Source organism: Oreochromis niloticus, linkage group LG4 (assembly GCF_001858045.2).
Source record: "Oreochromis niloticus isolate F11D_XX linkage group LG4, O_niloticus_UMD_NMBU, whole genome shotgun sequence".
In the NCBI taxonomy this organism is placed as follows: domain Eukaryota; kingdom Metazoa; phylum Chordata; class Actinopteri; order Cichliformes; family Cichlidae; genus Oreochromis; species Oreochromis niloticus.
Window position 1 is genome coordinate 30,057,099 of NC_031969.2, and position 22,015 is coordinate 30,079,113.

Sequence of the window (22,015 nt, forward strand, 5' to 3'; positions counted from 1 at the left end):
TCCCTTAGGCACTATAATTAGAAGGCATAGCATACATTTCCACTGCTATGCAGATGACATCCAACTCTATCTATCCATGGAGCCAGATAACGCACACCAATTAGTTAAACTGCAGGAATATTTTAAAGACATAAAGACCTGAATGATATCTAATGTTCTGCTTCTAAATTCAGATAAAACCAAGGTTATTGTACTTGGTCCTAAAAATCTTAGAAATGCAGGGTCTAGCCAGATGTTTACTCTTTACACTGGTCTCTAGTAACACTGTGAGGAATCTTGAAGTCTTTTTTGACCAGGATATGTCCTCCAATGCGTATTTAATAAATATGTAGGACTACACAATATGTCCAAAATGAGAAATATCCTGTCTCAGAGTGACGCTGAAAAACTAGTTCATGCATTTATTACTTCTAGACTGGACTACTGTAATTCATTATTATCAGGATGTCCTAAAAACTCCCGAAAAACCTTCAGTTAATCCAAAATGCTGCAGGAAGAGTACTTACAGGGACTAGAAAGAGAGAGCAGATTTCTCCTGTATTGATTTCTTTTCGTTGGCCCTGTTAAATCCAGAATTGAGCCTGGTTCTACTGGAGGTTTCTTCCTGTTAAAAGTGAGTTTGTCCTTTCCACTGTCACCAAAGCACTTGCACATAGGGAGTCATATGATTGTTGGGATTTTCTTTGTATTATTGTATGGTCTTAACCTTACAATATACAACGCCTTGAGGCAACTGTTGTTGAGATTTGGCGCTATATGAATAAAATTGCCTCTGTGGGCCCACAGCGTGTAGCTGTAGGTGACCTGTGGAGCTATGTGCATGGGGCAAAGTTACGTTTATCCTACATGGACTATGGGAACTCTTGCTTCTATATGGGTTTTCTATGGGCAAGGCCACTGTTGTCCATGTTGACATGACAGCATCACACATCTGTGAGCTACAGAGGATGTGAATCTCCTGTTCCACCACATCCTGACGGTGCTCTGTTGGACTGAGATCTAGTGAATGTGGACTTTTCTGCAAATTGGCTTAGTCTTCTGCTGCTTCAAGACTGTTTTATGCATTCAGAAATGCTCTTCTGCATACTTTAGTTGTAACAAGTGGTTATGTCTTCTCTGACAAAACTCCTCCAGTGTGTCTACTAACCATGCCATGAACTTCAGTCTGTTGTCTTGCTCACATGTGATTGATTATTATTTGCTTTAACAAGTAGGTGAAGAAGTTTACCTAACAAACTGGCCAATAAGTGTTAACAGGCTTTGGTTTCCAACCAAATTTATGTATTGGAACTTTCAAGGACTGTCAGTATTTGTGTAAAATAAGACTGAAACCTAGTGCGAAGCCTGAGGACACCTTTCCTGAATAACAATGATTTAAAAGGTGACAACTTAAACTCTCTCCAAATTAGAAATAAGGGCTAAACTTGTCCTTGCCCTTCCAATCTGTGATACCACAGTTGATGTATTGTTTCACAGACATTTATGGCCCCGTGTCTGCCTACTGTCTGGCAGGTCCAAATCACTGCATAGCGTGACAAGCCAAGACACTGATTTGGAAAAAGTTATGAGAGAGAAGTCAGAGAAGACAGCACGACAAAATGAAGATGATATACTCGGGCAAAGCTGAGAGGGGAAAGTAAAAAAAATAATAAAAAAAGACTTTTTCATTCCTAAAACATATTAAAAATGTGACATTCAGACAGCTGCACTGAGGCCAGGTGCTGCTTTGTGAGGAAGCTGTACCTCTAAGCCGCCTCCCCAGGATGTGCACGCCACACATGCACACACACACACACACGGACACACACACACTTACTTTCTCTTTAATGTAATCCAGGCTTGTAAAATGGCTTCTGCTTATGAATTCTGAATAAAGGAGGCTATACATAAAGAAGCCCTATTCATTTAGACTGCTACGTTGACATATTTTCCCCTCAAATTTATGGGGAGCAGCTCGTGTCCGTGAACTCAGATAATAGCTTATTAGGATCTCAGCACATTTTTTAAAGAGAAACTTTTCTTTCTTATTTGATGAATCTGAAAGTGTCCAGAGCTTAGAGGATATCTAAGAGCATATTTTTACAGAGAAGTCTGCAAATCCTTTTATTTATATTTATTTCAGTGGTTTGACTTGTCTCTGCACAAGAAACACATGCTGAAGAACAATCTGCCTTTTGTCTCACAAATAGATTTGCTTTGTACACCTGCTTCAACAGCGTACAGTCTGTTAGCACTTCACACGCTCATACACACTTGCAGCAGTGTTTTAGGCTCTGAAAGCAATGCTTTTAGGCTGGTGGTGTAGAAAGGTGTTGGATGTTCTCTTTGCAGGCAAACCTCCGGTAGAACTGTGTTATTGCAAACCCGTGTTTCTTTCTTGGGGATGCCTCGATGCAGAAAGATGCTGATAGGTTTGTAGCTTGAACCTATTCGCTGGAACGTTGAAGGCAATGTAATTCCACAGCAAGCAAGGCACGAGTAGGCAACATTCTTTATGTTTCACGTGCACGGGAGAGAACTGGACAGGCGCCGTTCCTTCGCTTGACCCCAGTTGCTCTCGTCCGCTCTCCCGTAACACTGCTCTTTTATTGTGGTTACATGAATATGCATAGGTTCATTAACATATGACCTCTTATATAGGTATACATGTGAACAAAGAATACCTTGTGTGTGTGTGTATGTGTGTGTGTATGTTTGTATCTGTGTGTGGGGGTCAAACTGTGACCCCAGGAAGACTCCCCAGAGCCGTCCATCTAAACAAAAGGCACTTAGCCTAGAACAGATATAGATACGTTTATCCTACCATAAAACAATAAGACAAGGTACGACCTCTCCCATGCTCCTAAAATGTGGGTGTGAAAGTCAGAGAGCTCTGGAATGCACACAAAGCTTGCAGACTATTAAGGATCAACCCTCTACCAATCTACACCTACTTATATACTTCTAAGCATATATGAGTAAATATCTCTAAGCATAAATGTCAATAAACAATACAAATCTAACAGATGCCGCTGCTGTTTGCGTCGAACATGCTGGCTTCTCTGAGGCTTTTTAGAAAGAAAGGAAAGAGGAACAAATGTGCTCACTACTGTATAAAAGAGCTGTGTTTGTAAAGCACAAGAGTTAAAACTCCCAGACAGCCTGTTTTGTAAATTTATGGTTTGAGCTGCTTTTTGTTAAACAGAGATATTGCCATGCTTTACACACGGTAAAGTCAGACATTTGATGGCCGATGGTGATATTTTTGGATTGCGGCTCCCAGTGGTCGATTACAGCGTGTTAACACAATTTTACAACAGCAGGCTGAAGCCCTGATTTTAGCAGAGCACACAAGGTTCTATGTCTGACAGCTCAGCTTTTATTTTTATGGGTGTATGAAGGCTGATGCCAATATTTTTTAGAAGGAAGATGCCAAGTAGCAAATATTTTGTATAGAAATTCAGTGTCTGAAAAATAGCCCTCTATCAAACTCCTGACAGCATTTCTTTATTCCATATACTATATAAGGTTAACACCAAAATGGTTCTGTAAAGAAAAGATGAAAAAAATGTCTGTATGCAGAGTTAAAACATTTATTTCAGTCCAATGTTGCATTATTTATTTATTTACCAAAATCTTGCATTGATGATAGATTTTCAATATTCTCATTGGACTTAAAGTCTACACTCTGCGGTGGCCGATCCTTGTGTGAAAAATGATGCCCCATGCTCCCTGAACCACACCGTCCCAATTTGAGCCTGATGAATCCTGCATTGCCATCTTAGAATATGCCTGTGCCATCAGGGAAGAAAAAAAATCGATTGATGGAAAAGCCTGGTCATTCAGTATATCTAGGTGGTCAGCTGACCTAATTTTTTCACCACATAACGTTGCTGAAGCGAGACCCGATCAGCTGAAGAAACCTGAGATTAGCGTATGGTAGAAACGATCCTAAGCACATTAATCACTCCGGAAATTATCCAGTTACCTATTTAATCCGAGTGACTTTTGTTGGCCAAGCAGTGTGTGCTTAAAGTGGACTTAATCATTTTTTCTGAATTTCATCATCAGTGTATCTGATGGCTAACAGTAAACAGAAACAGTTTATAGTTTGTTCAGTGTACCCTCCAAAATGCAGAAAAATATAAACTATATTCAGTCTCTGACAGTCTCTCTCTGACAGCTGAAGCTTCAGACCACAAGTTTGACAGGATTTCTGATCCTGGACCTGTTTGTGTCTTTGGCTATAGGCAGATGTGAGATCTTGTACCAAGGCTGTAGGTCAAGTGCTGATTGGTTTAAAAAACGGATTTCAACCCTTTACTACAAAGGCCTTCTTTTTACAGCCTTGCGTGTTGAAAAGGAGTAGCCTGCATTAGAGAGGAACCTTTCCCCCCATAATTTCACAATATTTTTCCACATTTCACCTAATCTTGCTTTGTAATTATAGGATCTGCATCTATTGTAGTTTTCCTCTTTCCTTGTGAAATACTGGATTTGCCAAACTCTTAAATAATTAAACCTTCAAATAAAAATGAGAAAATGACTATGTGGATGTTACTCACCTCTGCGCTTCTCCTCCAGTATTTGACATTTTTCTTGGAAGCATTTTACTACAGAGACTTCAGTCTACCACAGTAGTAAATAGTGTTGGTTTGAATCCTGTTTATCTGACACATTCCAGTTTCTTCCAATAAATCAGGACTCTTCAAAAGTCCTTAAAAGTTAGTCAGAGTTAGAGTTCACCAGGGTTCTGCACAAGGACTGATTCCTCTCTCGTTATATATATAAAAACTTTAGCTGATATTATTGAAAAAACAAACAAACAAAAGAAAACAAAAACCACTGCATACATTGAATATGCACTTGTAGTACTCTATGAAGCCAGACAACACAAATAAATTAGTTAAACTATTCTAAATACTGACAAAACTGAAATTATTATATGTTGTCCTAAAAATCTCTGAATCATAACGTCTAATCAGTATTAGACTTTGGGCTCCAATAATACAGTGAGGAACCACAGAGTGATTATATGTCTCTTTTCTTAAATATTGGCTTCCTGTAAATCCAGATACAAGATCTTTCTCCCCAAAAAGACTGCAGACTTGTAGTTCTTAGAGTTTCTAGTGGGAGGCGGGGCCTTTAGTTACCAGGCTCCTGCCATGGTGCACCAGCTAGAAGAGAGGTATGTCATCTACTTTTAAGATTATCCTTAGAACCCTGAATCACCCTTTAGTTATGCTGCTATAGGCTCGAGCTGGTGGGGAGACTTTGCATGATGCACTTAGCATTTCTTCTCTGCTTCCCATTTGTTCACTTGCCATTACATCATGTCTTTGAGTTTTTTTTAATGGCATGGCATGTCACACATCTCTGCTTCTCCCTAAGCCTGCTTCTGCAGGTGGTCTCTTCCTGTTAAAAGTGAGTTCTTACTCCTCACAGTTGCCAAGCTCTGCTTGTTGGGAATTGTTATTGTTCCCTCTGTAATATCATGGGGTCTAGCTCATGTCATCAAGCACCTCGAGACATGTGTTTTCCTGAACTTATCTATTTTGGATGAAAGACTAAAAAGTCACCTTCACACTGAAGTCAAAACATTATAAAGAGCTAAAAACCACAGCTCTGTTTGACAAATACTTTCCTTTCAAGCCTGATTCTGTTTGTATTTCCTGTCTTCTCTAATAAAGACCAACATTTCAGATATCACAATGTGACAGACAGACAAGTGCGACAAACAAGAAGGTGTTGTAGAGACACGCAGTGAAACGTGATGATTTGTTCCCCCTAGGGTTTGTATTTTATTCATCAGGACTTGATGCATCCAAGTATAGGATCATTCGGTTTTGGCACCTTTAAAGATTTCATTTTCAATTTGAACAACACATTAAAAATCAAACGAAACAAAGAAATGACTAAGGCTGTGTGAGTTTTAAAAATAAAATACATACATACATACATATATTTATATATTTATAAAGAAATCGACCAAACCATTTAAAAAAGCAGTTTTGTTCCATGTAGATTGTTTGGTTCGTCTCACAAAAGCAGTAATGAACTAAATAAATAAATAAAAAACATAAGAAAAATACACATGAAAACATTAATACTTTAGCGCCTTTGCTTTTTTCCCCCCCTTTAATAATTATTAACCTTTAAAACTTAAGTTTCTCAAGAGCAGATTTGCTGTAATTTTATAGCATGCATTTAATTTCTGAAATTGTGAGTCACTTAGCTTCTCTTGTACTATTTCATATTTAACTTGTTTTTATTTTTGTGTTTGGCGTCCTCTTCTTTTCCTTGCCCTCTGCTCCTTCCTTTCTTATTTAGCAGAAGTCGTGTTTGGAGTCTTCGCTTTGTGTGACCTTTAACCCCCTTTTGTTGGCTCTTTCTGTTAAGGGGTTTCGACTCTCGCGTTACGACCCCCCCATATAAAAAAAGAAAGTGAACAGGGACCGAGAAAAAGACGAGAAGGTTCTATTAAAAGATATTATTCTACTGTCTGCATCTGCCTGTGGTGGCATCGGCTGCTGTACTGCTGCTACCTGAAGGACCATCTCTTGTTCTTGACCTTCGAATGAAAGGATACTAAAAGAGTCTTTTCTCGTATTACCAACAGCACTTGGTTTAGTTAACTCGTTTTTTTTTTTTTGTGTGTGTGTTTTTTCTCTTTTTTTGCTTCGGTAAAGTCTGTATCTCTTGATTATTAACGTAATAATTTATTTATAAAAGTAATACATATATATATATATATAGTACCTTTGTTAGAGATTACAGATTGGGGTAATTCTTACTGAATCCCAAGCTGTAACAATTCACAGTTTTAATGCAAAAAAAAAATGAACAAATCAGTCAGTAAATAAAAGAGGTGGCAGGCTGGCTGAGGGGGGAGCTTGACCTGTTGCTCCAACCAAACTTGTGGGGCAATACTGTCAAACCAAAGGGCAATGAAATGATGAAACCAATTCTTTGTCTCATAAATGCCCACCCCTCCCACCCTCCCTGTCAATGCCCTGAACCTCACAAACAAACCCTGCTCAAAAATACCTGACAGAGCTCACTTCCTTGGGACATCCTGACCCACTCTCAGTCCTCTGCCATTCAATCCAGGAACACAGCAGACTTGTTGAAACTCTCTCAACAATGGTAATGGAAAAGTCATGCAGCTGAACAAAAGAACAAATGTCTATAAACATGGAAATCCATCTTCTCCCGGGGCGTTCTCCACCCACAGGGGTTCCCGTGTCTCCTGGTCTCCGCCGTGCTGGCCTGGCCTGTGTCAACTCCCTCATACAGGCGTGGTGCGGCGGTTCGCTGTGTTGGTGTGGCTCGAGTCTTTCAAGTCCTTCTGGATGCAGTTGTGGACTTGCAGGAAGTTGTGGTCCCTCTCAGAGTTGTAGGTGGCGGTTGGTGTGCCGGAGGATTTGAGGGTGTCCCGGGGAAGCGTATACATGGAGATCTCCGTGGATGGCAGCGCGCTGAAGCCCTTGAGGCCCACCGGCGAGGCGTCGCGAGAATGTGACGGGTCTGTGGAGCGGGAGGAGGAGCGCGAGCGGCGTCTGTAGCGGTAGCGGTAGCTGGGGATCCGTGTTATGGCCGAGCCTTGGAGGTAGTCGGCCGCGCGCGCCCCTATTCGCAGCTGTCGATGGCGGTCGATGAACATGTGCACGGCCAAGACGCCCACCATCTCAGCCATGATGAAGGAGAGGGCACCGAAGTAGAAAGACCAGCCGTAAGAGTAGCTGTTCTTCTTCGAGTCACTTTTTGAAGGGTCTCCTGCGTTGGCTGATATGTACACAATGATCCCGATGATGTTGCTCAGGCCTGATGCGTTGGAAGATGTAAGATGGGCACAAAATAAGGGAAGAATTGTCGATTTATTGGGAGAAAAAGATAAAAGACAAAGAGAAAACAAGACACAAAGTATCAGTCAAGATGAACTCAAGCCTTTAATCCTGGTAACTTAACATTCAGGCTCACACCAAATATGTTTAGAGTGCTGATTCATGCACTGTACACAGTCTGCTAATCCTGTCCAACTCCTCATCCAACACGGCTGATATTACAGTCTTAATCTTTGCCCTTTCTGTGGCAAAAAAGGACATTTATGCCTTGTCTAGATTGATATAAAGCATATATTCTGTGTCTGAACATATATCCAAATATATGATCTATTTATATATATTTACATCTCCATCTATATATCTTACTTTGCCTTTTTAGTTTAGTCACACACACAGAAATGTTTGACATGGTATTTCTGGGAAGATGGATTGTCGGGAAAGTGTGTCAGGGACACCATATTTTTAGAGATGAGTCCCAACGGGTGGTTTTTAGCCTAGCAACAGGACTAAGAGAAATGAAAGGAAGGCAAGAGAAGAAGTGACTTGTAGCTGCAGTGAAAGAGGTGACCAGCAGCCCGAGACGTTTCAGCGTGGCCTTTTGAATTCATGGTGTAGAACATTAAGTTTTAAAAAAGTACTTTATAGCAAATACTGAGAGGAAAAACACCAACATCGTGTCTGTGCAGTAAAAATTAGGGTGCTCATCTGAGATTTTGTTACCTTTACACAGAGCCAAGCAAGCAGCTTCCCTCATTTACACTCTATGATGTAACTAAAAATTTATGTGAACATATTCACTTGATATCATTTTAAAGTACACTGTAAACCCAAAGAGGTTAGCAGAACTTGTTGATTAACTTAAATGTTTCAGTTTATCAGAACTCTAATATTTTGATTACATTTCACATTTACCCTTTTCACTAAAATAAAAGTAAAATGTTTAATAATTAAACTGAAAAATATTTAGTAACTAGAACTTAAAGTTTTCATTCATCTCTCCCATGAGAATAAGTTGACATTACCTAAAAGGAATGAGTAAAACACAGTCACATTTGTTCACTTTTGTGATCTTTTTTAATTACACAAAACTCAAACATCTGGACACTGAAAACTCAACAACATGTCACACAAACTGTACAAAAAATTAGGTAACCAATTGTGTACTGCTAAATTTAAAAGCACATTTCTTCAGTTCAACAGTATTTTCTTGGCCTCCACTGATGACACACTGCACTGTTAATATTCAAAAATATCAAATGCTAAAGACATGATATGTACTTTTCAAATAGCAGATGTGACTAATTACACTGTAAACTGATGAAATGCTACATTTTTAAATGCTTATCCACAACTGTCGTGGTTCTGTTATTTTTCAACCTGCTTGGTTAACATTCATATTCAAAATAATGACCATCAGAACTTTCTTGTAGTTCAGTTATTGCAACAAAAATAATAAATAAATAAACAAAAAAACAAAAACAAGATACTGTGCTCTGATACAGCTTTTCTTTGCAAACTCCTTTGACTACGATGACCTGGATGACTGAGAACCTTCACAGACATATCTGATACAGTGGTCCACACTTTTAAGTCTCGAAGTTGGGGAACAGTTTACCAGCTTCCAGATTACCCTCAATGAATACAGTGTTGTTCAGTCCCTTGGTAATAATTGTAGTAGTAGGTGTAGTGCACAGATCACTCCAAACATGACCAAGAAGTTCATCAGTGGTTCTTGGGAGACCTCCACAAAGTCACTCTGAAGGACTTTCACAGTCTGGTAATGAACTGGGTTTTTGTCAAAGATTACTATAACGAGGGCCGCTGCATCATCTCAGATATGGCTCATTTGATTCGTACTGAATGACTCAGAGAATGTGATCACAAACTAATTCATTAATTCACAGGATGGTTGTATGACAGATCACCTCTCCAGTTAATCATCATAATCATCTTCATCAGAAAGGTGGTTTGTACTAGTTGTGACGCAGAAGATTCTGCAAATCATTATAATACTTTAAATCTTTGATCACCACCCAGCAGCCTCTGTTGTGTCGGAGTTATGTTCGAAAGCCATATATTATTTTAGCTACAACTCTGCATTTTGTAGTTGTTTTGAGCACAAACTACATGTGGGTAGGTAAAAACAGATGATCTGTGTTCTAGACAGTAATCTGTTCTGAGTCCACTGACCCCTAGTAACAAATAAAGAGGAAAAGCTGAGACGTTTGGGTATGTTCAATTCAATTCAATTTTATTTATATAGCGCCAAATCACAACAATAGTCACCTCAAGGCGCTTTATATTGTACAGTAGATCGTACAATAACAGGTACAGAGAAAAACCCAACAATCATATGACCCCCTATGAGCAAGCACTTTGACGACAGTGGGAAGAAAAAACTCCTTTTAACAGGAAGAAACCTCCGGCAGAACCAGGCTCAGGGAGGGGCGGCCATCTGCTGCGACCGGTTGGGGTGAGAGAAGGAAGACAGGATAAAGACATGCTGTGGAAGAGAGACAGAGATTAATAACAGATCTGATTCGATGCAGAGAGGTCTATTAACACATAGTGAGTGAGAAAGGTGACTGGAAAGGAAAAACTCAATGCATCATGGGAATCTCCGGCAGCCTACGTCTATTGCAGCATAACTAAGGGAGGATTCAGGGTCACCTGGTCCAGCCCTAACTATATGCTTTAGCAAAAAGGAAAGTTTGAATCCTAATCTTAAAAATGTGTAGAAGAGGGATATTGGATATAGTGGACAGTTGATGTTGAAGGTTGAGCTGTAAGACAGGAGAAAAGAAAGAGGAAAGCAAAAATTTAAAACAAAGTGAGTTCAAGAATTGAATTCAAAATCTCAGTTTGGGGTTCATTTCAAATCTCTCTTCATTATTAACATTTTACATTTCAGCCAAAACCTTTGCTGTCTTACCTGTTTTAGGGTCCTTCTATTTGAAAAAAGTAATTGACTGAATAAGACGGCTGTTAGGTTTGGAGTAGAACGTGTTGAGCATGCTCTGTTTGAACCCCTTTGAAGGTTGGTGCTTTGAGTACACCTACATCGGAAGAAAAAAGTGCAATACAGCCAAACTACTTAGTCAGTTCCACATTGAATTAAAGTTATGACCTTTGCTATGGTGAGAACAAGAACCTATGCCTCTCATCAAAGTGAGTGAAGTAGCTATCAGATTTGGATTCTGGTAATATTAGATGTTGTTGAAAGAGACTGAAACAAGAATTCTGACTTTCAAAAGCCTGACATGCAGTAACATACCCCTCCCAAAACGTTCAGCCATCTCTCTACATCAGGGGTTCCAACTCAAGGGCAGGTGTCCTGCAGGTTTTAGATATCACCCTGTGTCAGCACACCTGAATCAAATAACTAGTACATTACCAGGCCTTTGGAGAACTTCAAGACATGTTGAGGAGGTCATTTAGCTATTTAAATCAGCTGGACATGTCCAAAACCTGCAGGACACCGGCCCTTGAGGCCTGGAGTTGGACACCCCTGCTCTACATGGTCATATCACGAAAGGTTAACTTCTCTTTGCTTTTACCAGCTCATGTCACTTTTTCTCCAGTTCTGAAATCTTCATTAATTCCATCCCCTTAGTTTGAAAGACTTCATCATAATGTTTATATAGGACAGAGAGCATTGTATCAAAAAAAGGACAAAAAAATCAAATACCTCAGAATAACACATTGTCTATAGGAAAAATGTAGCAGTCTGTCTCAGCTACCACGGTGAACTCCTCTTATTAGCTGTTAGCTTATTAACTGTTAGCTAACGGTGTCACTGAATGAGAATTGCTTTGCTGACATTTCACTAAAATGGGTTGGAAAAAAGTGAAATCTAAAGAAAAGTAGAATACTTACTGTGATACAAACATTGGTGGTTCAATGAGTCTTCAGTCCCACCCACTCACATTTTAAAATCAAACTACTGCAGACACATGGGCAGACCTCCATATTTGACGGGAAATTACAGCATTAGTGGAGTCTTTATTAGTACAAAAAAAACCTAGATAAAAAGGTCAGTTGACTGTTTTTAAAGCTTGCAGCTGATGCAGATTTTTTTAATGGCCTAATAAATTAACTGCAGTAAATGAATCATCTTTAAGTCCAATTGTTTTTTAAATGTTTAAAATGTTTATGAAATGTTCCAAAAAGAAATAAAAGCGACAAAAAAAAAAAAAAAAAAGCACAAAAACAATTTATTAAACTTTGTGGATAATGTTAGTGAAAGAACCTCTGAGCACCTAATAAAAGACAAGGACACTTTACTTTTCCTCCATTGTCTTTTTTCAGAATGTAAATCAACCCAGTTGCTATAACAGACTAAAGACTAATATCTTTTATATTTGGGGTTCAAACTGACCCCAGGAATCAAAACCTTCCAAAGATGTCTGCCATATAATGTAAAAAATTAGTAAAAGTAGCAAGCACTTAATAGCCAAAATAGTCAAGTTTGATCCAAAACAATAAGTTGAACTAATTCAAATGGAAGAAAATGTTAGATGAACTTAAGCTATTTGAATTAGTAGGACTGTTTTTAAAAAATTAAGCTGACATTTTCTTAATTTATTTAATTACTTTGAACATCTGGTTTACAGTGTAGATGTAGTCTAACCTCCAGCTTCCAACAGTTTAAGGTTTATCCATCCTTTAAGCAGATAATAGTAACAAATTATGAATAACACTTGCCTGTTTCAACTGTTACCCATACTTTTAGTTATTTTCACAATGTAATCATTCTTTGATCATCACTTATCGGTTCTAATAATTTAAGCTTCCACTTGGGTCGCCTGTTTCTTCTGCTCAGCTGTTAGTTAACCTTTTTCTCAAATCTTGAATCAAATTTGAATTTCTCTTTCACACGTATGTATGCTTTTATATGTGTCATTCAAGTTAAAGTGACCATCAATTTGCAAAAGCAAACACAGTATGTTTGATTGATTTCTTGTATTGTATCAAAATAGTGAATTTGTTGCTCAATAAAAGCAATTTTAACTGCTTTGCAGCTAGGTCTGATTTGTAATTAGAGCACACATGCTTGTACCCAAACTAAATGTACATTTCATTGCATTCTAATGTTATTTATTTGCTTTGGGGTGAAAAGATGGCATGTTTTTCACGAAACAGAAGGATGATGAATTAAAAAATGGGGTTATAAATACAGAAGGTTGACTGATACATTGGGCTGATACTGCCCTATCAAACATAATCCAGGACTGGAATATATGTTGTTCAGTAAATGCCAGTGCGAATACTTTATGACAGAACATAACGTAGAAAAAGAGCAGTGCATTGGTTAGCAATGTTACCTGAAAGAAACCCCTGGGTTCTTATCCACCGCCTTTCTGTTTTTGCATTGGTTTCTCCCATTTCACCAAACATACATATCAAAGGCATGCATGTTAAGTTAACTGATTGTAAATTGGCCTGCTTGACTGTGAGTGTGAATGGTTGTCTGCAGCCAGTTAGTGCAGATGGTTGGACTGATGCTCTTTGACAAATTCTTGAGATTTTGTTTCATTTTGTGGATGTTTGACTGACCTGCAGACACAAAGAAGATCCCTGCGCTGAGGATGATGTTGTGGCGTGACTTGTAGAACTCACTGGCAGCTATACACAGGCCTCCCATGAAGAGCAGGATGACGCTGAGGATGGGGAAGATGCTGGAGGCTCGCACCGCACCTGGAAATCAGTGGATGATGGGAGCAATGACAAAAAATTGGGGAGAGGGAGGCGAATGGAGAATGGGATGTGATTTGGTGTACACACAGAGGGGAGGACAGCCAAAAGGGCGAAAAAGAAAGTGGGGGAAATGGTAGGGATGAGCATAAATCAGAGGGAGCGACAAACAAAGACAGAAAAGCATATTAAGATCCATTTCAGCATCTGGTCCTTGTTTGTGAGCACATCCTAATCAACACCCCAGCAGGCCTGTGAAAGACTCCATCAACACTGTCTAGTGAGTGTGTATCCCCACAGTGAGCCTGTTACCCAACCTTATGTAATCACACTGCTTGACTCTACCTCTCTCTTCCTTTGCACACTTCTCCACACACCACAGAGCAAACCGGTTGCTTCATGTGAAAGGCGGTCCACAAAAGCGCTACGAGGCTCTGGCATGTATATGAGCCAGGCCGCAGTGCAGAGGGATACAGCCTCTGTCTTTGAAACAAAACAGTGTCCTTGCAGCTAATTATCATGAGGAAAAAAAACTGGAAACGGGATAAGATGTTACTTTTGAGGTCAAACCAGGGTCATAAAGGAGCTGCACTGCACCCTGAGGTGTCAGGTAAAATTAGAGTTTGAGAAGCACATAGTTTCTCTCTAACAGTCACCTCCTGCCATACTTTTGCCTCTCACACTTCAATTTCCCCCATCCCTCCCCCTCTCGCCTGTTTAACATGCACACTTAGACTTTCATCAGGCTGGTTAAATTTTCACCACTTCACCTCATCTCCCTACATTGCTGCCACCTCAGCACTTTTCTCAGTTTCTCCCCAAAGTGCTGACATGGGGCTGGGTGGCTCTGTGTGGAGCTTGGCCGCCTGAACCTCCGTGGGGACCAGCTGGAGGTCCCGGCGGCCCTTCTGCCTGCCTACCCGCCGCCATTCATCACTTCCCTCCTCACTTGATCTCTATCCTTGATCCGTTTTTCTCCTTCCTGCTGAGCACCGTGAGGCTTCTTGGCTGATTGCTGGCTCAGTGGGAAAGCTACCTTGTGCCCTCAGGTGGGCTGGTTGGCATCAGTTAACAGCTGCAATGCCAGTGGTGGCCACAGCTGGCAGGGCGTTCACCCTCCACTGGGCTCTCACCGGTAACTACAGCAAGATGGGTGACTGCTGAGGCTCTGCAAAGTGTATGTGATGGATGCAGTCATAATAAAAAATTAATAATAATTAGAAAAGAGTTTGCTGCTTGATTTCTTGATCTCACTCAAGACCATCTTCATCAATTAACCCCAAGCAGCAAACTCTACAGCTGATAAATGAAGGCAGCATCAATGTGTCAAAAACTGCAGCTCTGGCATTCAAAAAGGATGTGCCTTTGTTTTGATGAAGGCAATTCCAGTACATTATTTGTATGTTACTTTGCACTAATTAGCAGGTATCTGTGTCTGTGCATTGCAGCCATACACTCTATGGATGCAGCAAGCTTTCTACTCTTGGCTGATAAGTTATCCCTTCACCCTCTTATCCCAATATACAGGGAGTGCAGAATTATTAGGCAAGTTGTATTTTCGAGGAATAATTTTATTATTGAACAACAACCATGTTCTCAATGAACCCCAAAAACTCATTAATATCAAAGCTGAATGTTTTTGGAAGTAGCTTTTAGTTTGTTTTTAGTTTTAGCTATTTTAGGGGGATATCTGTGTGTGCAGGTGACTATTACTGTGCATAATTATTAGGCAACTTAACAAAAAACAAATATATACCCATTTCAATTATTTATTTTTACCAGTGAAACCAATATAACATCTCCACATTCACAAATATACATTTCTGACATTCAAAAACAAAACAAAAACAAATCAGCGACCAATATAGCCACCTTTCTTTGCAAGGACACTCAAAAGCCTGCCATCCATGGATTCTGTCAGTGTTTTGATCTGTTCACCATCAACATTGCGTGCAGCAGCAACCACAGCCTCCCAGACACTGTTCAGAGAGGTGTACTGTTTTCCCTCCTTGTAAATCTCACATTTGATGATGGACCACAGGTTCTCAATGGGGTTCAGATCAGGTGAACAAGGAGGCCATGTCATTAGTTTTTCTTCTTTTATACCCTTTCTTGCCAGCCACGCTGTGGAGTACTTGGACGCGTGTGATGGAGCATTGTCCTGCATGAAAATCATGTTTTTCTTGAAGGATGCAGACTTCTTCCTGTACCACTGCTTGAAGAAGGTGTCTTCCAGAAACTGGCAGTAGGACTGGGAGTTGAGCTTGACTCCATCCTCAACCCGAAAAGGCCCCACAAGCTCATCTTTGATGATACCAGCCCAAACCAGTACTCCACCTCCACCTTGCTGGCGTCTGAGTCGGACTGGAGCTCTCTGCCCTTTACCAATCCAGCCACGGGCCCATCCATCTGGCCCATCAAGACTCACTCTCATTTCATCAGTCCATAAAACCTTAGAAAAATCAGTCTTGAGATATTTCTTGGCCCAGTCTTGACGTTTCAGCTTGTGTGTCTTGTTCAGTGGTGGTCGTCTTTCAGCCTTTCTTACCTTGGCCATGTCTCTGAGTATTGCACACCTTGTGCTTTTGGGCACTCCAGTGATGTTGCAGCTCTGAAATATGGCCAAACTGGTGGCAAGTGGCATCTTGGCAGCTGCACGCTTGACTTTTCTCAGTTCATGGGCAGTTATTTTGCGCCTTGGTTTTTCCACACGCTTCTTGCGACCCTGTTGACTATTTTGAATGAAACGCTTGATTGTTCGATGATCATGCTTCAGAAGCTTTGCAATTTTAAGACTGCTGCATCCCTCTGCAAGATATCTCACTATTTTTGACTTTTCTGAGCCTGTCAAGTCCTTCTTTTGACGCATTTTGCCAAAGGAAAGGAAGTTGCCTAATAATTATGCACACCTGATATAGGGTGTTGATGTCATTAGACCACACCCCTTCTCATTACAGAGCTGCACATCACCTAATATGCTTAATTGGTAGTAGGCTTTCGAGCCTATACAGCTTGGAGTAAGACAACATGCATGAAGAGGATGATGTGGACAAAATACTCATTTGCCTAATAATTCTGCACTCCCTGTAATTATATCTAACTCTGAAAAGAAAAAGAGATGTGAGTGTCTAAAACTAATAAGTGATAATATAATAGCTATGTCTATCTTTGTGATAAAGCCCCAGGGTGTTTTCTGACATTCAGACCTGAAAACATCGATAAATTCAGTCATGAATTTTTCTAAAGTTTTATAGGCAAAGATGAAAAACCCACAAAGTGTTGATATGACACTTGTGACAAAACTGAAATACAGTAAGTCTGTTGGTACTCCAGAGTAAAGCCTAAAAAACAAAGTAAAAAGGCATGTATTTAAAAACATATATCTCATATCATCCACAATAATACAGAGCTCCAGTTTGAATAGCTCTTATAGTAGCTCAGCAACTTGGAAATTCACTAAGGGCAAAACAAACGTTATTGTCAAATTGTAACCATGTTGTGATTAGTCTCTTAGTAATTTTATTGGCTGAATAAACCGATATAGGCCATAACTCTGAAAAGTGAAGACCAGTGAGGAAGTGCCTTAAATCTGCATTATTTGTAATGGCCAGCAGAGGGCGACTCCTGTGGGTGCAGAAAAAATGTCTGTTTGTATAGAAATCTAAGGGGAAAAACTCTGGGATAAATCACTGGTTAACTTAATCTATGACTTTAGCAGTCAATTTCCTGATAAGGTTACAGTTTCAACTGTTAGTCTCAAGTTATAGTCAACACAACATAATGTTGATTTTGTGAATGATGGGCCCAACTAAGGCCAAAAAGTATGATAAAGTTTAAAGATGGAACAGCTATTGACAAGTTGCTGCCATAAAACATTACACTGTCTCTTAGTTTCTCAGTCATATCCACCCTTTTCTCTTTCAAAACACCAAGGTGGTAACGGCAAAGCTAAGCTTGAGGACGCATTGGTTATATCAGCCAAAAATCAAGAATTGAGGTCTTGTTTAGCATAAAGCTGAGATATGGACAAACACAAGAAAGACAACATGGTGCTGATAGTCTGTTGAGACCATGACAAAGAGTTTTGGTTTAATTCCCTCCTGTATCTCTAAACCAACTGAAACTCACGCTGAGCTCAGTGCATGGTTGGCAGCAGCAGTGCCGGAGTGGGCTGCACTGCATAACTATTCAAGCAGTGGTGCAGAAAGTGAAGTGAGCACACAGAGGTTTGGATAGGACATGCATCCTTTCTCTGACATTGGCAACTAAGACTTTCAGCATATAATGTGTGGAAAGGGTATAGCCAGGTAACGAGGACCTAACCACAAACTAACAGCAAGTAATGATTGCGTGACAATTAGGTAATATGAAATATCATCAGCCCCAACATTTAAGGATATGTCTTCATCAGGTTTTCACATAAAAAGGCTGCTAAAGTGGCAAAATGCAGGTAGGCAGCAGGTGAGAAAATAATAAAAATACTTACATTATAGATCCACATCCCACTGACAGCGCACAGGAGGAGGCACATTGTTCACAGGTTTCATAGACTGAACATTCAGCTTTGGTGTGAAAGGTACCATTGTATGAAAATAGCACCTATTTGGATAACAGTCTATGACTGTATTTTTGGATGTTATGTAAAGTGGTGTAACGGACAGCAGTGTCATCCAACACTGCTGGTCCAGAGGAGATATTTCAACATCTAGTGACCACACTGACCTGAAATTCAGTATGGTGATTTGTGCTCCCCCAGAGGATGAATGCTAATGATTTTTGGTGACCCCATGACCTTTCTGTTCTGGGCACTACGAGGCCAAAACAAAAACAAAGTGAAACCGCTCCTCATCCCTAGAGGATTCACACTTTCATGCATTATTTGATATTTTAAATTTTAATGAGTATATGACATTTGGTGGGTTTGTTAATAGATCCAAACAAATATATTGAATTAATTATAATGATCCCAGAGCTGACAAACAGTTATTTTTTCTTTATCTCCTACACTGCCAACAGCCTGAAAAAATTAAATAACGTACGATGTTCATTCTGTTCTGTACATGGACGAGACAACAGTTATCAAATAAATTACAATAAAAAAACTGCTGCTTTTACATTTTACACAGAAAAATCTGTTCAAAAAATGCAGACTGGATTTCTTTAAATAATGTTTGTCTAAATGGCCATCTGGGACAATGAATTCAATGTCACACAAATGCTCTTTACTTTAGGATTTATGGATTTACTTGTATATTTTTAAATGATGTAAGAATGCTCTGCCATACTTTTTATTTAGGATGTTACTATTCAAACAGCCTGTAATGTACTTAAAAAAGAATTTATGAGATACTGCATGGAAACAAAATACTGTTTGACTTCATTTTTTACCTTTTATATTGTAAAAACAATGCTGATAAATTCAATTACAAAAAATAAAAAATCCCCTATATCCCATCCATCTATTTCCTGCTGCTCCAGATTTTGTGGGAAGCAGTCTAAGCAAACACAGAGACCTCCAGCTCTTCTGAGGGGACACCAAGCTGAGCGATATAATCACTCCAGTATCTCCTGATTCTGCCCTCTGGTCTCCTTCCAGAGGGAAACATGCAAAACATAAAATCAGACCCTTAAATTTTAGTTAAAAAATTCAAGTTAATCATCCAGCATACCAAAGACAAGCAAATGATTCTAAAACTAAACATCCCGTCATTGAAGTTACTTTCCATTTGTTGTGTCACATGGGTGCCAGAAATTACAGGAAGAACTCTTTTGGGCATTGAAATCAGAACAATTAAGTGGAAAAATCTACGGAGAGCTTCAATGAGGTGGTATTTGTTAAAATTTCTCTGCTATGAGCAACATGGACAGAAATGATTTAATATGTGAAACCTTAGTGTTTGATGCTGAATTTAAAGAGAAAAAACCCACATATTGCTGCTGCACAGATTTGTGTCCATGGTGGTGTTATTACTGATCTATAAAGGACCTATAGAGCGTTCACGTTTCTGACATTTCCTTTAAATTCAACCTAGCTGATCAAAACAAAAGACCTGGAGCACCTGGTTTTGGATAATAGGATGAAAATGACTGAGCTGAAGAGATTCACGGATCAGTAGCACCTTTATGAAAGTGTTTCTGACCTGACATTGTAATGTCTCTGCTCCCTGTCCCACCCGCATCCATCATGCCATCATTCAACATCACGATGTACTTATCGTTATATTTAACCTTGCCCGGCCACTGAGCTCCAATCTGTATGATGAAGAATTTTCCATTTTTCTTTCATGTGTCTGTCTCTGTCTGCTGCACACAGTCATCTCGCCATCTTTGTCACACAGCAAATGTCCCCCATCTCATTTTTTCTTTGTCCCCCCCCCCCATTTCTCTCTCTCTCTCACTTAATTTGCACTCAGTCAAAGCACAAGGCAGTTTGAGAGATAAAGTGTCATCTCGCCCTCCCCCCTCTCTCCCGCTTGTCTCCTTGCTCATCCACAGGGGATTGTGGGGTTTTGAGTAACCAGTGAGGGGGGATGATTAAATATTAAGTTGTCCTGAGAGTTGACCCCGCTCCTGTGTCCCGCTCTAAACGCACCACTCTTCCTAAATGCCTCCCCTTCACTCTCTGCCTCCCTCACCGCCTCCCGTTAACCCCGAAAGTATTGACCTGGCCATTCACAGCACATTACCTGGGTGAGGACACGGGGGCTCTTTTTCATCCATCAGCTTCATTTGCAGGGACAAAAGAGGGATAGAGGGCCAAGCAAATTTATTGATTGTTGACAGTGGGGCTGTTTAACGGTGCGGGATCTCAAGGTGACACTAAAGTTGAGGAAACCTCAGAGAGGCTCAGTTGCAGACAAACTTAGAGAGGAAAATGAAGCTGATTTTGACTTTATTTCACTAATCAGTTGATACGCACATTAGTTAGCAACAAAATGTAACTGAGAATTTTGTCCATCTTAGTCCAGAACAACAGCCGACGGCTTTGATTCCTAAAGCTGCTGCTAAGCCTTTACAGATTGTATTTATTAATTTAAATGTCCATCAGTATTTGAATCTAAATGTGAAATTTAATTGCTACAAAATTAACAACTGAATAAATAAACAATTAGTGTTGACGAGCTTATTATGAACATGAAAATTCAAGACTGATTGGGTACTCAAGCTGTGAAATTCAAGACATGAAACCCAGAAAGGAATGACTGGGATGTTATAAACAAGCATTTAGCCCCAAAGGCAATCGGTTAGATAACTAATTGTAGATGTGCTTTTATTAATCCAAAAATAAATGCTTATAAACATGTTATTTTATATATAGTAATGAAGCAACAACTTATGAACCCTTACACAGCAAACTAATCCTTCAGTGCACAGTCAACAGCACAATAAGCATTAGCAAATGTAACAGACCCTTTATAAGCCTTTAATATTTGAGCCGTTCTTGTCTCTACAGAACGAGTGCCTCAGGTATGAAAGCTTCTGTGAAATCCTGAAAGCAATGAAAGCGATGCTGTGTTGTTCCAAGACGAGAAGCTCCAACTCATTTGCATGGCTTCGAAGGTCAGCTGGCCTGCAGTGCCACTCCGGTCCTCTGCATCCCCTGTGCTAACATCCATGTTTAGCAGTGCACTGAAAAGTGCAGCGACCTTCACAGTGACCTCCCAGCATGCAGTGTGCCTTCACTGGGATCAAGCAGTAGTTTGCTGCGCCAACATGCCCCTGGGTTTGGCTGACCACGCGCTATCTCAGAAAGAAAGGCTGAAGTCCCTGCAGATTTTTCATGCCAGGATGCACTCTGTTCTCCCGTGTAATACTGAGTGTGTCAGTGCTCACTTATCGTTTGTATGAAGCTCACATAGCTGTGTCTCCGAGCAGCTTGTTGCCTGCAGTGAGGGCAGAGGATGGGAATTGTTGGATGAAGACTGGGCAAATAACTATGCCCCCAGGCAGCGAGGCTGCATGTCTGAGAGGCCACCTATTTAAAACCAGTCCTTTCTCAAACTACATTCTCAGGATTTCACATCTTCACTTTCCATCTTTATAGGATCAGCTGAGCCCCCGTCAGAGTTTTGGATCCTGCCTGGAGGGATGCTTAAGCAGAGAAGCATCCCCAGAGGGATGCAGGCAGAGAGACTGACAGGCTGACAGATACACAGGGAATAGTCACTGCTGTGGATGGGTGAGTGGAGAACGGACAGGTCTATGATACGCTACCTGTTTGTCCTTCTTTTACACATTTACAATTAATGCATGATATCTGATGATATACATAAATGATTTCTTACTGATTAGAAATTTGTATCTGCACAAACTCACAATGGAATATGATTTTTGCTGTTTTTAAAAATAAATTTTAGTGGATTATTTAAACATAGCTTCAAATAGTTTCAGATAATAAAAGCCATCCATCCATAGGCAAGAGGTGGGATACACCCTGGAATGGATACATCCATCCATCATTAACAAATGAACAATTAAACAGTTAAACAAAATTTTAC

The 22,015-nt window shown here is 40.0% G+C and overlaps 1 protein-coding gene across 1 annotated transcript in view; it reads right to left on the reverse strand.

Moving 5' to 3' along the window:
- Positions 1-5,753: 5,753 nt before the first annotated feature.
- Positions 5,754-22,015, reverse strand: part of cacng2a (calcium channel, voltage-dependent, gamma subunit 2a) — an 80,724-nt gene continuing 64,462 nt past the window's right edge. Inside the window, exons 3-4 of the mRNA XM_003442603.5 lie at positions 13,380-13,520; positions 5,754-7,803 (exon numbers count right to left, since the gene is read on the reverse strand). Of these exons, the coding sequence (XP_003442651.2) occupies positions 7,268-7,803; positions 13,380-13,520 (677 nt within the window). The 3' untranslated portion in view covers positions 5,754-7,267. The remainder of the gene's footprint in view (positions 7,804-13,379; positions 13,521-22,015) is intronic.